The sequence below is a fragment of the Heloderma suspectum genome, chromosome 4 (genome assembly GCF_057233095.1).
Source record: "Heloderma suspectum isolate Gila_16-S chromosome 4, 16-S_ref, whole genome shotgun sequence".
NCBI lineage: Eukaryota > Metazoa > Chordata > Lepidosauria > Squamata > Helodermatidae > Heloderma > Heloderma suspectum.
Genome location: NC_139461.1, coordinates 171,178,329 through 171,193,435, shown reverse-complemented (window position 1 = coordinate 171,193,435; position 15,107 = coordinate 171,178,329). Strand labels below are relative to the sequence as shown.

The following is a 15,107-nucleotide window of genomic DNA, read 5'->3' as shown; positions in this document are numbered from 1 at the left end:
TTCTGTTATTATCCTCAGTTGGTGTGTGTGTACTCACATGCCCAGAGATATAGAGGAAAAAGTGTAAACAGTGGGGCCATGGAATGCAAGAAAAATGCGAGAACAGGCTGTTCACAACAACTGTAACTAGTGATAACACAGTCTTCCTAGCTTGGTAATTTAATACATCTAGAGGGAGAGGATTCCATAGCTAGGAAGACTTGCGTTATCATCGGTTACTGTTGTTGTGGATGAAGCAGGTTCTAGACTATGAATATGCGTGCCACAATAACGCTGTTAGACTTTAAAGGAGATACAAGACACCTTGTGCCGTACCCTGGGGTGGAGGAAGGAATGACATTTACATCAGTTACAGGACATCTCTACACCAGCCTAAAATTCAACATTTAAAACCCAAGGTAAACTCCTCCTTCCCCAGTTAAGATGGGCAAAGGGTGGGTATAGGAAAGATGTTGCCTGTGTGGGGGCATCTCTACACCAGCCTAAAGTCCTGCATATAAAATGGGGCTTTCTGCTTCCGTTTTAAATGTAGGATCACAACTACTCCCTTTTTCACCCTCCCCCCTCCCCCCTCCCCCTCCTTTTCCCTGTATCTGAGTCTTCCATTATCTTTCATTGCTCTCTCTTTCCTCTTTTCACTGAGGGAACTCAAGCGGAACACAATGGGGTAATTTGATAGCTCATTATCTGTGATCTATTTAAAAAATGGAAGGAAATGCATTTAGTGCAGGAGATGCCCTGGAGGGTCACAGCGTCATGTAAAGAGCCCATAAAGTTCCATGAGGGAGTGATCTCAATTGCAGGATAAAAGCCCCATGATAAAAGCCCGAGAAAGCCTCGGTCTGTAGTGTAGATATGGCTAATATGTTTCCTTACCCAGAATCAGGATGGGATTTTCCTAGTTTTTTATTTTATTTATTTAAAATATTTCTAGGCCACATTCAGGGCAGAAGCAATGCAATGAGTGGCAATTCATTTTTAAATCATTTACAGTGCAAGCCTTTGCTTGTTTACTCAAAAGTAAGTCATATCGAGTTCAGTGGAAATTACTCCTAGGTAAGTGTGCATCACAGGGATGGGGGGCATCTGACCTATGGATTTGGCACACTGGAGTTCCCCATGTGGCCCGCCAGCTTCCCAGCTCCTCTTCCTTCTAGTTTGTCAGTGCTAGAGATAAGAGCAAGGTTTCCTTTCTCTGTGCACAGAGAGGCACGGAGCGATCACTTCCATGCCCCCATGCACAGAGAAAGGACTGTGATGATGCCAGGAGGCAGACCTCCAGGGAAGGGGTTTCCCATTTTGCCCCTGGGGCAGGAACATTTACCCCTGGTGTACAGGATTGCAGCCTCAATTGAATGCAGGATCAACTAGCACACAGCTTCTGTCCATTAATATCTACAGGGCAGGAGCTTCTGTCTTGCCTCCCTCTGAAGCACTCATTGCATGCCTTCCCCTGTTTTGCTGCAGATGATTACACCAGCATCTCTAACAAGCCTTGTGATCTCCAGTGCACCACCAGGAGTGGAGAGAGGCAGTTGATGGCACGAGCCCAGGATGGTACATCATGCAAGGACAGGACTTACCAAGGGGTCTGCATCAGTGGGGAGTGTGAGGTATAACACTGGAAGGAGGGGCTGATGACTGGACTAGCTTGCGATTAATAGTTTAGCCTCGGGTGGAGTTAGCATGCCACTTAGAATGGGAATGTGCAGGCTCCTTGACCAGACAAAACTACTGGCAAGGACTGGAACACAGGAAAGAACATAGGAGGAGCCTGGCCGGATCACACCAAAGACCCTTCTAGTTTAGCATCCTGTTTCCAACAGTGACCAGCCAGTGGCCTCTGGGAAACCCATAAACAGGACATGAAGGCAGGAGCCCTCCCTGTTGTTTCTCCCCCACCGAAGCAACAGCTCTTGAGAGGTGCGCATCTTCTGCAGCTTCCGTTTAGCTCCCATGGTGAATGGCCATTGACAGAGCTGTCATCTGTGGAGATGTCTGAGGCCACATTTAAAGCCCCCTGAGGCAGCGCCCAGCATCTTTGCGTGAAGGGCTTTCCTTTGTCCTACTGCCAGTCTATTCATTCAGCGACCCCCAAGTCCTAGTATTATCAGAGAGAGTTAATGTCTTATCCACTTTCTCCACACTGTGCATAATTTTGCAGATACTTTGCATGTTCTCCCTGAATAATTTTGTACATTTCTAAACTAAGACGAAAAACAGCAACAACCCTGAAGGCTTAACCTTGTAGGGAGGGTGCGCAACCCAAAGATAAAGGAGAGAGAAGGAGCTATTGGCAGCGGGTAGAAGAAGCTGGGCATGCTACTATTTTTATAGCATCATCGTAGTATAGTGTAGTGCCATCACTTGACGGAGCAATATAAGCCAAGCAGCTTGCTGTCGGAGGGAGCCATCCATCCGGTGACCACTAGACACTTCCTAGAGGGCCATAGGACTGTTCAGTTTCTGGGAACCGGTCTCAGAAACCGCGCTCCCTGCCCCCTTGTAGTCGGTGTGGTTCTCTCCATGCCGGCTGTGTCTCTGTACTCAGGAATGGAGCGCAGAGATGGGGAAAGGGGGGACAGTCCCAGGGGAGGGCAGGAAGAGACTGCAGAAGCCGCATTATGCCTCTCCCAATGCACTGCACAGCCTCCCCCCGTCCCGCTCCGAAGCTTCCCAGCTAGACAGGCAAAATCACCTGTCTAGCCAAACATGCAAAGCAGCCGGAGCCCAGAGGAGAGTTCTGTCTCCATGCTCCAGCCCCCCCGCATTGGATAGTCGTCTGCCTCCCAAGTCTGGAGGCGGACGACTATCTCCATAGGATTTATCCCTCGGTTTCGAGCAGTGGAGGTGGGGAGGGGAAGAGCAATGAGGGTTACAAAGCATGGAAGTGAGTAAATGCAGCTATACACATATTTCAGTCTGTTTCCAATTGGGAAAGAGGTTAAAGGGGTTGAGTGAGAAGCTTCACAGAAGCAGCGGGTTTTCACTGGGGTATGAGTAGGCTACATTGCAGGGGTATCGAACCTCTTTCAGCCCAAGGCCGAATTCCATTTCAAAGAAGCTCTTGGGGGCCATATTCCAGTGGTGGGCCAAAGGGGGCTGGGCCAAAACACCAGAAGTACCAGCATGTTTTAGCTTAAAGCTCTTCCTGCCAATAACCAAGTAACCATTTCAACCTTTTAGAATGGGGAAAAACTTGCAAAAAACGGGAAACCACTAAATGATCAGTAGTAAGGGAGAAGGGGCACAGCCACCTGGGAAACCCCAGAGGGCCAGATTTGAGCCCTGGGCCTGAATTTCTCCCCCCTGTACTATTGATTTGGTTCGTAGAGAAGGTTTCAAACTCTAAGACTGCCTCTTTTCCCCCCTCCCAGCCAATAGGGTGTGACGGCAGCCTCCATTCTTCCCAGGTGATGGATCGGTGTCAGGTGTGTGGAGGAGACGGAAGCACTTGCTACCGGGTTTCAGGCAGTTTCCGAAAGGGGATCTCACAGTTAGGTACACTTTGCTAACAGCATTGAGCTATTTCCTGTGCTGCGTTTTGGTGGCCCACTTGCTTCTGATGGGGAAAATGGCAAAGGAGCCTCTTGGGCTCTCATAGGGACTCTCTCCCAAACCCATGGCTCAAACAAAAAGACGAGGATGAGCTTGTAGGATGTCTTGAAATGTTAGTCTAAAAGACATCTGGGTGCTCCTGAGCTCATCTGCTGCCTTGTGCTGGAAGCTGTGGGGTTGAATGAAGGAATCATGTGATCAAAGAGCAGAACTACACATTGCATACAAACAGAACCCCAAAAGCTACTTCAGTTTCAGGAGGGAGCAGCCTGCTGCTTTTCTGATGAAAATTACCCTCCTCTGCTCCTGCTTCAAACCACCCATGGAATACTAGGAATGTTTACCCTTCTATGTTTACATTACCCATGTATGTTTACCTTTGCAAACACACATCTAGAATCCCAGGAGGGGAAAAGCAGCTGGGATGGAGATTTTCAACAGAAAAGCAGCAGGGTGAAGAAGGGTTAAGCACCCAGCACTTCTCTGCTTCAAATTGCCCCCCCCCCCAATGCTTCTTTTTTCTTGCAGGGAATCGCTGGTGGGGTTTTGTAACATGTGTTTGTGTGTAACGTGGAGGTTTGCCCTAATAGAGAAACCTCAATTCCAGGATGTTAATATCCGGCATGATAAAGAATTTGTACCATGGAAACCCTGATTTTGCTCTTAGAAGTGATTCAAATCAGGAAGATTTTACGCAAATGTGCACACTTTATTCTGCACTTCATACTTGTGTTTTTGCAGCGGGTGTCTGTGTGTGTGTGCGTGTGTATGTGTAAGAATCACAAGAAGCAGTGAGGGTAAGTGAAGGAGGCAGCAAAGGTAAGTGAAGGACAGTAGCAGTGTATCAATAGGGGGGAGCGTGAGTGGAGGGCCAGAAGCATGGCTCAGAAAGCAACACATGGAGATGAAGCTATGTTGTGTAGACATTAGATCCTCGTTGTGTTTTTCTCTCTCAGAGGGCAAGGAAATATTAAAGACAGATGACACGGAGGAATTCGGATTCTGCAGGAGCTACTAGATTCTGCACAGAACCTTCCACATGTGGAAACACAGAAACCAGACAGCCCTGCCCCTGTGCTTCCTTTGAACACAAGCAGATGGGGCTGCTCACTTGGTCAGGCAGCAGGCTCACACACTCTGGGTCTTCCAGACACCATCACAACACTAGATGGGGATAGAGCACCATGCGTTCTGCATGGCTACATTCGTTTTTATTTAAAATCATCCCAATATGTCCGTCTTTTAACTTGAAACAGAGAGCCCCGCATGCTACCACCTCCTCAGAAATACCAAGGATGCTTCTTTGTAATTTCTACCAACACAGAATAAATAAAACCATACCTTCCAACAGTCCGTATTTAGAATGTAGTCTCCCCTTTCCAGGTGGTATCCCGCATCTACCTTCTTTCTGCACTTGCTGGGGCTGGCCCTTCCATTAAGCAGAGGGAGGCAGCTGCTTCAGCCACTGGGTGCTGGGGTGTGTGGGAGAACTGCAGTGGCAGCCCCCCTGGCCATTCCCCCTGAGCCACCTGGCCATTTCCCTCTGTTGGAGGGCAGAGCTGTGTCTGCCCCAGAGCCTGCCCTGAGCACTCTCTGCTAGCCCGCTGCCCTGAGGTACAGGGAGGATGCTGTTCAGTCCCCAGTCTTGAAATAAGATTCAACTGCCAGTCCAGTTAGCTTCTGTGTGTGGAGAAGGACACCATCTGTCCTTTGCCTCAGGCAGCAAAATAGTTTGGGCTGACCCAGGAAAACTCGGAAGCCGAAATCCTGTGTTGCCTCAGGGCCAAAACAGACTTTACTTTAAATCTGTGTTTAGCACCTATGTCTTTTGTTCATTTTTTTCTCTAGAGTAGGCACAAGGGCCCCAATTCAGATCTTAAAAGCCCCCCTATCCCCCATGCCAGGGTCCCAATCTAAATCGTGGGCCCAGCACCTACAGTGGTAAAAATGGGGTGGGCGAGAGACAGCTGCTAGACACAGATTTAAAATTATTTTTTATTTTTATTATAAACATTTCTTGGCCACCTTTCAGGGCAGAAGCCTTCCCAAGGTGGCTCACAGCAATCATGTTTGTTTTGGCCCTCAGGCTGCTTAGCAGGATCTCTCTAGTTAAAGGCAGTGGTCTCTTGGGCAAGCCACTGAAGGGCAGGTATCAGCAAAAGAATAAAAGAATTTTAATCCCAACCCTCTGCAAGTTTAACCTTGATCTCCAAAACCAAGCCCAGACAGGTCTCGCAATACTTCCAAAGACACTTGGCATGAGTTCATCTCCTGTTGGAGGTCCACCAAAGCCTCAGCCCTTCAGACCTTCCCATGGTGGAAAAGTGGCCTGCCCCCTCTCTTTTGTCATGCAGAGAGCAATGTGTGAGCTCTCCATGTGATTCTCTCCCTTTTTTGAGGGAGAGAATTCATGTTAATGGTGCCTCTGCACGATCAGGCATTCACATAGAGGCATTGGCTCATATATTTTTTAACTGTGTGGTGGAGGGGGTTGTGCAGCTCCCCCACCACATGAAGGCCACAAGGGCTCAGGCTTAGACTCTGGTGAATCTCCTACAGGAGGGGAGTTCTCTAACTGGTACAGACACCAAACGTAGCTCCGTATGTGCCCTTTCTGGCTAAATCTGTCTTAAAATCAGTAGTAGCAAAACCAACCCTTGTTCTTATAAGATTTGAGTCTTGCTATAACAAAAGACATTTCACACATTACATTTTCCAATTATACACCCAAAATGTTTTATGAATTATTAAAGCATGGATACAACAAAATGTTACATACAGGTAACAGTAGTCATTAATCGATTGCAGCTTGCTATTGCGTGTATTGAGTTTGGCCCTGTGTAATGTGTGAAATGGCCCAAAATGCTTAGATGAATTAACTGCTGTGACAAAATGGAAACTAAGAAGCCACTTCATAGAGCACTTTCAATTTCTGTTCATCTGACTTAGGTTTTCTGATTTTTCTGTGGTTCCTGTTTCTCAGGATATGTGTTTATCACAAACATCCCTGCTGGTGCCACAGACATTCTCATTATTGAGCGAAGGAAAACAGAGAACATCCTAGGTAAGCAATGGAAAAGAATGCTGCTGTTAGGCAATTTGGTCCCACAGCACAAAGAAGAGAGTGCTGAACATAATTGTGTTTGTGTGTGTGCGTGCATGTGCGCGCACCCCCCACGAAAGAGCGTTCACGAGATAGCATTCTTCTTCTGTATCAGTCCATTCACAGTAAATGCTATCCCTTGATTCCAGCTTCAGAGGCATCAACGAGGATTAAAGCGCTGCAGTGATAGAACTTTTTATCATGAGCTTTTCAACACCATAAATTAACTTCTTCTGAATGTGCCCCGATCACCCTTTTAGTCAGAGTGGCATCTTTATCAAACTGTTCCAGTGCATGCCTATATGAATCAGTTCTCCATTCAAAAATACATTAATTGTGTGTCTTATGATCTCTAAATCACTACTTAGCCTGGGTTAGCGTTATGCCTAGGTGACTTTTGGGGGACAGAGGTCTGTATCAAAGGTACAGTAGACACCTGATCCAAACCTCCAACACATGTAGCTCACATAGATCCCCCTCTTGGAGACATGGAAGGTTTAGGGAATCGTGCTCTGTGCAAGATTTTAATTAAAAACATGTTGTTTAATAAACACAGTTTAGCTCAGTGGTAGGGCTCATGGCTTGCATGAAGACGTGGTTCAGGTGCAATCTCTAGTTAAAATATGTCCTGTGGGTGCACAGCTGGGTGCACAGCTGTTCACACAGTGAGGAGGGAGGGAGGGAGGGAAGGAGGGAAGGGGCTTAAAGGGTCTTCTGCCTGTGTCTTGGCTTAAGTGGGAGAAGGCATCCAATAGGCACATGAAGGTCTTTGAGATAAGGGCTATTGTGGGAGCTGATGGAAAAACCCCTAGGCCAGATTGAGCCTCTGGGCTTCTAGTTGTGTATCCCTAGATTAATGCCTGCATGGAAGATTTTTTTTTTTGTCTTTCATTTCCCCCTCTGTCTCCTTGGCAGCCCTAGCTGATGAATCTGGGCACTTCTTCTTCAATGGGAATTCTGCTATTGACAATCCACAGAACTTCAGAGTGGCCGGCACTGTGTTCAAATATCGTCGGCCTTCAAACCTTAACTCTGATGGCCTGGAGTACATTATTGCACAGGGGCCTACCAACCAGTCTCTCAATGCCATGGTATGTAAAGGCTTTTCTACATGAGGCATTTATTGTGTGCTCATCATTCCCTACTCAGGGTTGTTTAAGGGTTCTTTGGATGACGTTGTGACCCTCCAGTTTTGGTTCTGTGTCTAACCATCATTGTTGGCGAGCTTTTTTAGAGCAGGGAGAATGTGGCATTTAATTGTGAAAGTGAAAGAAAGGGTTATTTCCTCTTGTGCATTCTACTATATCACAGTGCCACCTAGAGGTTATGTATTGAAAAGCAGGAAAGGAAACACTCTTCATGTAGTGCTTGGATCTCAATTCTGCGACGAAATCAAAAGTAGATACAGTGGACCTGGAAGAGTTCCCTAGGTAAAGCAGGTGTTTCTCTTCCAAGGTTCAAAACTGAGCTGAGGCATTATAGCCAAGCAGAGCTTGATGATTGGCAGAGCCTCACCTCTCAAGCATAGTTGCAGGGAATGTAGAAAGGGCAGCATTCTGGCTTGGAGTCGTGCTCTATGGTCCTGCTGACTCTGTGGTACTGCCCTGGTACTGCCCTTGGATTGTGCCCAGTTCCTTCTCTAATGTGGACTCCTAGCTTGGTATGGTGGATGGAGTGTGAGAATCCTCATCTTCAAGGAGGTATTCTGGGAGTTCTTCCTCAGATGTGAGGTCCATTGGGTCCCAGGGCTGTGAGATTTCCTGAGCAGATGACCCTGGGTCAAATGTATTTGCCTCCAGCATTTATAGTTTGCCCTGTAGCCAAATGGCTTACAAATATAAGTAGCATGACAGCCCCTGCCCTCAGGCCAGTGGAGGCTGGTGGCTCTGATTTCAGTGGGGCTGTGAATCCATTCCGAGTTCGAGTCAGAACCAGTCAGGGCTGTAAAGGAGCTATCCAAGGTGTGGAGCTCCTTGGATAGCTCCTTTAGAGTTCTGACTGAAATCTGAAGCAGATTCTCCGCCCCACTGACATCGGAGCCACCAGCCTCCACTACCTCAGGCTTAGCATATACATTCAAGACATCAAGCACATTGAATAAGGGATAGGGAGGGAGGGGGGTTATATAATAAAAAATGTTTTAAAAGCCTATTTGAAGAGATGGTGACCATCAGTTTACTTCTTCCTTTCCTGCTCACAGGGCAGGTGGCTGGAATGGCTTCTGGAGGGGAGGGGAGGGGAGGGGAGGGGAGGCCTGGTTATGGGAGGAGCCTCTCTTAGAGGGGTCAGGCCGCAACACAACAGCACCTTGCCCCCTGTAGCAGTGGCCATTCAGTGGCTGAAAGTTTTTGTTTTGTTTCATTTTCATTTTGCCTGGTTGAACTCAGTATTATAACTTCAATGGGAAAATGCCCCATGTCACGTACGACTACACAGTGCCAAGGGTGCCGTCGCCAGCTCTTCGGACCGCTCCCCCGGCCATCAAGAGGCCTGTCTACCTTCACTTGCCGGCGCCCAGCCACAATCGCCAGAGCACGATGCCATCCATTTCCCAAGATTTCAATGCCACGTGGTTGTCTCTTGCGCCAGAGGACGTGGGGGAACGTTTCCCACAGGGGAAGGACCATGGAGACATAACCTTCAACAGCCAGAACCACTTCCCAACTAACTCCTCTGCTCAAGGCAGGGATTGGGTCTGGAAACACGGGGCAGAGGAGGAGAGGTTTGGTTTCCAGGTTCGACGCATCTACCACACAAATGGGGCAGGTGAAGATGAAGACCCAGCAGTAGGCAGAGAAACAGATCTGGGTCAGTATGCTTTCTTCTCACTTTATTTTCTCAAGCATGCACAGCACTGGATTCTTACTGCTCCTGTATGAAGCAGGGTGAGGGTGGTGGATGTGCTACAAATGCTGCATATAGAAAACAAAATCTGTGCTCCCAGCATACAGATCTCCTTATTTATGCAATGCTTTATTCCATATTCAGGCTTTTTGGGGCAGGGGAGTGGTGGAAAATTGTGGGGCTGCGTGTGCATGTCAAGGAGCTGTGTAGTGGCAGCATGGAACAAGTATGATTAGATGAAGAGCTACAGAGGGTGCTGGGCAAAACCCTGGAGGCCACGAGGGAGAGACCAGCAGCCATTATAGTGGAATTAATTTTGTAAAATATTAGAACGCAAGCATTCTGAAATTCAAAAATTGAGATTTAGTTCTAAAATCTAGTTCATTGAAATCTGAGTAGTTATAAAATGTAATCACTGAGAGAGTGAGAGGCCCAATCTACATGGAGGTGTCTTCTGATGCTGATGCTGTTTAAAAATGCATTTTCTTGAATTTGCATCAACTCCTCCCATGGCACATGTAGCCAGTTAATGTGGTGTAGACTTGATATAAATCTCACTTTTGTGAGGCAAATGTAATCTTAAACTGCATTAGCTTGGATATGTAGGCTGAGTCTTGGGACATCAACAAGTTTCCTTCCTTTTTTGTATATCCATTAAGCTTATGCACAGGTGCAATGGTGTGAAGGAGTGGAGTTGTTTTTTTAAAAAGTCATCCCAAAAGGAACATGCAAACTTTTTCAGGAGTAAGCTTCATTGAAGAGAATGTGATTTACTTCTGAGCAGACATGCATATCGGAGTGTTTTCAGCTAGTTGTTTCTTGAGGCAAAGAAATAAAGACAAAGAAGAGAATTGGGAAGGCTTGAAAAGACATTGCATTCACTCTTCAGTTCTCTGGGCAGGGTAGAGAGAGCAGGAGAGGGAGCCAGCAGAAATGTGTGTGTGTTATTCACAGATTCACACTTCCACAGGTACACATTACCAAACTCTAATTAAAACAAACAAAACCCTGAACTTGGTTAGTGGAAGGTGAAGTGGACAGGAGTGGGTTAACTCCTCTCCTCCATGAGAGGAATTAACCCATTCCTGTCAGGTCCACCCTTCACTGACACAACTTTCTGTTCCTCAGCCGCCCACTCTGCTGAAGCCGCTCCTCCTCTCCGTAGTAGTACCACAAGTTTAGCGCACACTCAAGTCCCAAAATGGAAGGAAATTGCAGTGAAAGGAAAATCCATCACAAAAGGACTTTGTGAAAATGCAGTTTTTATGACAAGAAAACCTGGGACTGTTACAGATTGGGGGTAACATGTGTCATGCCCGTGTGTGAGGTGCAATAGCACTGCAGTAAATTCCCTGTGTAGATTGGGCCAGAGAGAAAGAGAGAGAGAGAGACTGACCTGTTGACCAAAAGCTGAAATTTACATTTCATAATACTAATATTTTAATTGAAATCCATATATAAAAAGTTGCATGTTCCCAGCTTCAGAATCTGAGGGTTTCCATTGGCACTGTACATTCCAAACTTAGCTTCAGTTGCAGGGCAGAAGGAGGACCTTCTGAAGTCTGGAGCTTTTTTATTTATGGGAAGCACTTGCCTGTTTTCAAATTTATCCCTGCCATCATGAGGGTTAGAAACTCATTTTTTAAAGCATTGAAAGGGAGACTCATATTTAAACTGACAGATTACATGTGGAATTGTCCACATGTCACATTGCCCAAGAAGAACTGAGATAGTCAAATGAGTGTAATTTCATGCTTCTTTGGGGACAAATGCTTTTAACTGAGGAGGTGATAAACTGAGAGGGCAGTATCCTATCCAACATGAGCACTAACGTAAATTACATTGTGCTAGTATAAGTGACCTCTAGCACAATCCCAATAGCGCTTGCTGGTGTGATGGGTTTCCCTATTGGCATTGTGCTAGAGGTTGCTTACAGTAGCACAATGTAATTTACATTAGCGCTAGCATTGAGTAGGATACTGCCCAGAGTGTGTAGCAATGGTATAGTTTACTGGGCCTCTCTGGGCTCACTGTCATGCATTTTCTTTAAGCCCTCAGACTCAATCAGATTACTATCAGCACAGCCATGCCCCACACTGCAGAAAGGCCTGAACTTCACGAGACCAGCAAGATCGGGCCATCTAGGCTGCGTCTCTTCCAGAAATTGTGTCTCCAGGATCCACAAAATGCTGCCTTTTGTAGGGAACTGCACTACCTGGCAATCAAGCTGGGGAGGAAGAATTCAACGGTGAGGTTTTGGGGTGACCCACTGGTAGAATGGCCAGAAGGACTGCGCAAGCAATCTGCAAAAAACAACTTTCTAGAGGATGTGAATGCTGAAGTGCATGCAGTGGATGAAGCAACAAATGACACTGTGAGGGCCACACCTTCCAAACCCTTTGAGAACAAGCCTCTTTCAGAACCTCTTGAGGCTCCTGGCACTGAAAGGTGAGATAGGAAGATGTTTGCTGGATAAAAGGGGGCAAACATCCTCTTAGAGTGCAGTTAGCAGTAATGTAAAAAGAAGTCTTGCAGTGAGGCCTTAGTAATGGTGTGAGCCTGGCTTCCTCTCATCTCCACCATTTTAATGACGGACAGACATACCAGTAAACATAATTCAAGATTCAGATAGGCTGCCCACCTTACGTGCAAAACTGATCTAAGGAGTGGTGCTGGTGGTGGTGAGAGTTCTTGAAGACATCACAGATGACAGCCAATCAGTGCTGTTGTTGTTGTTCAGTCGTTCAGTCGTGTCCGACTTTTCGTGACCCCATGGACCATAGCACGCCAGGCCTTCCTGTCCTCTGCTCTCTCCCGGAGTGTGCTCAAGTTCATATTCATTGCATTGGTGATGCTATCTAGCCATCTCATCCTCTGCCGTCCCCTTCTCCTTTTGCCTTCAATCTTTCCCAGCATCAGGTCTTTTCCAGAGAGTTTTCTCTTCGCATTAGGTGGCCAAAATATTTGAGCTTCAGCTTCAGCTTCAGTATCTGTCCTTCCAATGAGCACTCAGGGTTGATTTCCTTTAGGATGGACTGATTTGACCTCCTTACAGTCCAGGGGACTTGTAAGAGTCTTCTCCAGCACCACAGTTCGAAAGCATCAATTCTTTGGCGCTCAGCCTTCCTTATAGTCCAGCTCTCACAGCCATACATTACTACTGGGAAAACCATAGCTTTGATTAGACGGACCTTTGTCGGCAAGGTGATGTCTCTGCTTCTTACTATGCTGTCTAGGTTTGCCATAGCTTTCCTCCCAAGGAGCAAGCGTCTTTTAATTTCATGGCTACAGTCACTGTCTGCGGTGATCTTGGAGCCCAAGAAGATAAAATCTGTCACAGCTTCCATTTCTTCCCTTTCTATATGCCAGGAAGTGATGGGGCCAGATGCCATGATGTTCGTTTTTTTAATGTTGAGTTTCAAACCAGCTTTTGCACTCTCCTCTTTCACCCTCATCAAGAGGCTCTTTCGATCCTCTTCGCTTTCTGCCATTAGGGTGGTATCGTCTGCATATCGGAGGTTGTTGATAATTCTCCCAGCAAGCTTAATTCTGACCTGTGATTCATCCAACCCGGCGTTTCTCATGATGCACTCTGCATATAAGTTAAATAAGCAGGGTGACAATATGCAGCCTTGTCGTACTCCTTTCCCAATTTTGAACCACTCGGTTGTTCCATGTCTGGTTCTTACTGTTGCTTCTTGACCCTCATACAGGTTTCTCAGGAGACAGGTCAGGTGGTCTGGTACTCCCATCACTTTAAGAATTTGCCACAGTTTGTTGTGATCCACACAATCAAAGGCTTTAGCGTAGTCAATGAAGCAGAAATAGACTTTTTCTGGAATTCTCTTGCTTTCTCCATGATCCAGCGAATGTTGGCGATTTGATCTCTAGTTCCTTTGCCTCTTCGAAACCCAGCTTGTACTTCCGGTAGTTCTCGGTTCGCATACTGCTGAAGCCTAGCTTGTAGGATTTTGAGCATCACCTTGCTGGCATGTGAAATGAGCGCAATTGTGCGGTAGTTTGAACACTCTTTGGCATTGCCCTTCTTTGGAATTGGAATGTAAACTGACCTTTTCCAGTCTTGCGGGCATTGTTGAGTGTTCCAAATTTGTTGGCATATTGAATGCAGCACTTTAACAGCATCATCTTTTAGGATTTTAAATAGCTCAGCTGGAATACTGTCATCTCCGCTAGCTTTGTTGTTACTAATGCTTCCTAAGGCCCACCAGCTTGGAGGGAATGTAGACTGGGTGCCCTCCTGGGGGAACTGTCAGCTAAATTCCATGAAAAATTCTATCCCATCCCTGCCAGACCCTTCAAACCTAGACTTGCTTTGTTTTTTAAGTCCTTAGGAGATTTAGGGTGCAATCCTATATAAGTTTAAACATGAATAGGATTGTGTCCTTATATTTTTAAGGTAATAATAATAATAATAATAAGAAGAAGAATAGGAAGAATAGACCCTCCAAATGTCTCCTGGGGTTAATGGGCCTAAAGCAGAGTTTTCCTTACTTCTGAGAGCTGAGGCACACTTAGTTTCTCAATTCAAATGGGAAGCCCACTTCATTCTTCAACTGGAACAGTTTGCTTTTAGAGTGTGTGGGAATAGGAATTACCCATCCTCAGTCAGGGCACCCCTCTCTGTTTCTGCACGAGTCTCTGATCTTGCTGGAAGGAGGTGTGCCTAAAGGTGTAATGGGTACCCTTCCCTGAGACTGGGTCATTCTGCCACATCAGAAGCGATAACTGGATCATTCTGGATAACTGGATGCAGAGAGACTGCAGGATTGCTCACCCTCAGTGGAGGCTGAATGATTGCAAGCCAGAGCAGTGAATCATGCCGATACACAGTGGGCAGACATCCCCTATCCCACGCTTCGGGAATCACTGACCAAAAAGGATTGTCCTTTACAGGTCCAGCAGCACCTGATATACATCCGTCTGTTTGAGAAAGAATAAAGGCATTACCATCTGGGGACCCTTCCTAGCCCCCTCAGCAGCCAAGAAAGGGTAGCCAAGGCTTTCCTTCCCATAGCAGGTCATCCATCTTGGACAGGGCTGTTGAACCGCTTTCAGCACAAGGGCCAGAGTCAGTTTCGGAGAAGCTCTTGGGGGCTGCAGTCCAGTGGTGGGTGGGGTCAAAACACCAGCACATTTTAGCTTGAAGCTCTTTCCGCCAGTAATTCAGCCTTAGGAGAGGCATTTCAACCCTCTAGGATGGGGGAAAAACAATGCAGAAGCTGGGAAGCCACCAAGGCATTGGTGGTCTGGGGAAAGAGGGTGGGGCCAGTGGGAGGAGGCAGGGTCTTCTGGGGAGCCTCGGAGGGCTGGATTTGGACTCCAGGCAGGCTGGATTTGGCCCATGGGCGTGGTCTTCAACACCCCCGATCTGGGCATTCACGCTGTCTCCTTTTCTCCTGCAGCAATGACTTTGAGCTGAACCCCCTGGGCCATGACGACATCAGTTTGGCCGACATGTATCGCTGGAAAGTGTCAGCCTATGCGCCTTGCAGCTCCACATGCACATCAGGTAGTTTTGCCTTGGGGGGTGGGGGTGGTGCTGGGCAGTTTTGAAGAGTGAATGTCGCGAGGGACTCGGCCC

At 46.9% G+C, this 15,107-nt stretch overlaps 1 protein-coding gene across 2 annotated transcripts in view; it reads left to right on the top strand.

Annotated features, from left to right (window-relative positions):
• The window catches only part of LOC146347748 (ADAMTS-like protein 2), a 42,772-nt gene that overhangs the window by 16,989 nt on the left and 10,676 nt on the right, over nt 1-15,107 (top strand). For both annotated transcript variants that reach the window (XM_084851268.1, XM_084851269.1), the window contains exons 5-11: nt 1,468-1,613; nt 3,378-3,501; nt 6,542-6,622; nt 7,577-7,752; nt 9,049-9,469; nt 11,557-11,953; nt 14,929-15,035. In XM_084851268.1, the coding sequence (XP_084707394.1) occupies nt 1,468-1,613; nt 3,378-3,501; nt 6,542-6,622; nt 7,577-7,752; nt 9,049-9,469; nt 11,557-11,953; nt 14,929-15,035 (1,452 nt within the window). The remainder of the gene's footprint in view (nt 1-1,467; nt 1,614-3,377; nt 3,502-6,541; nt 6,623-7,576; nt 7,753-9,048; nt 9,470-11,556; nt 11,954-14,928; nt 15,036-15,107) is intronic.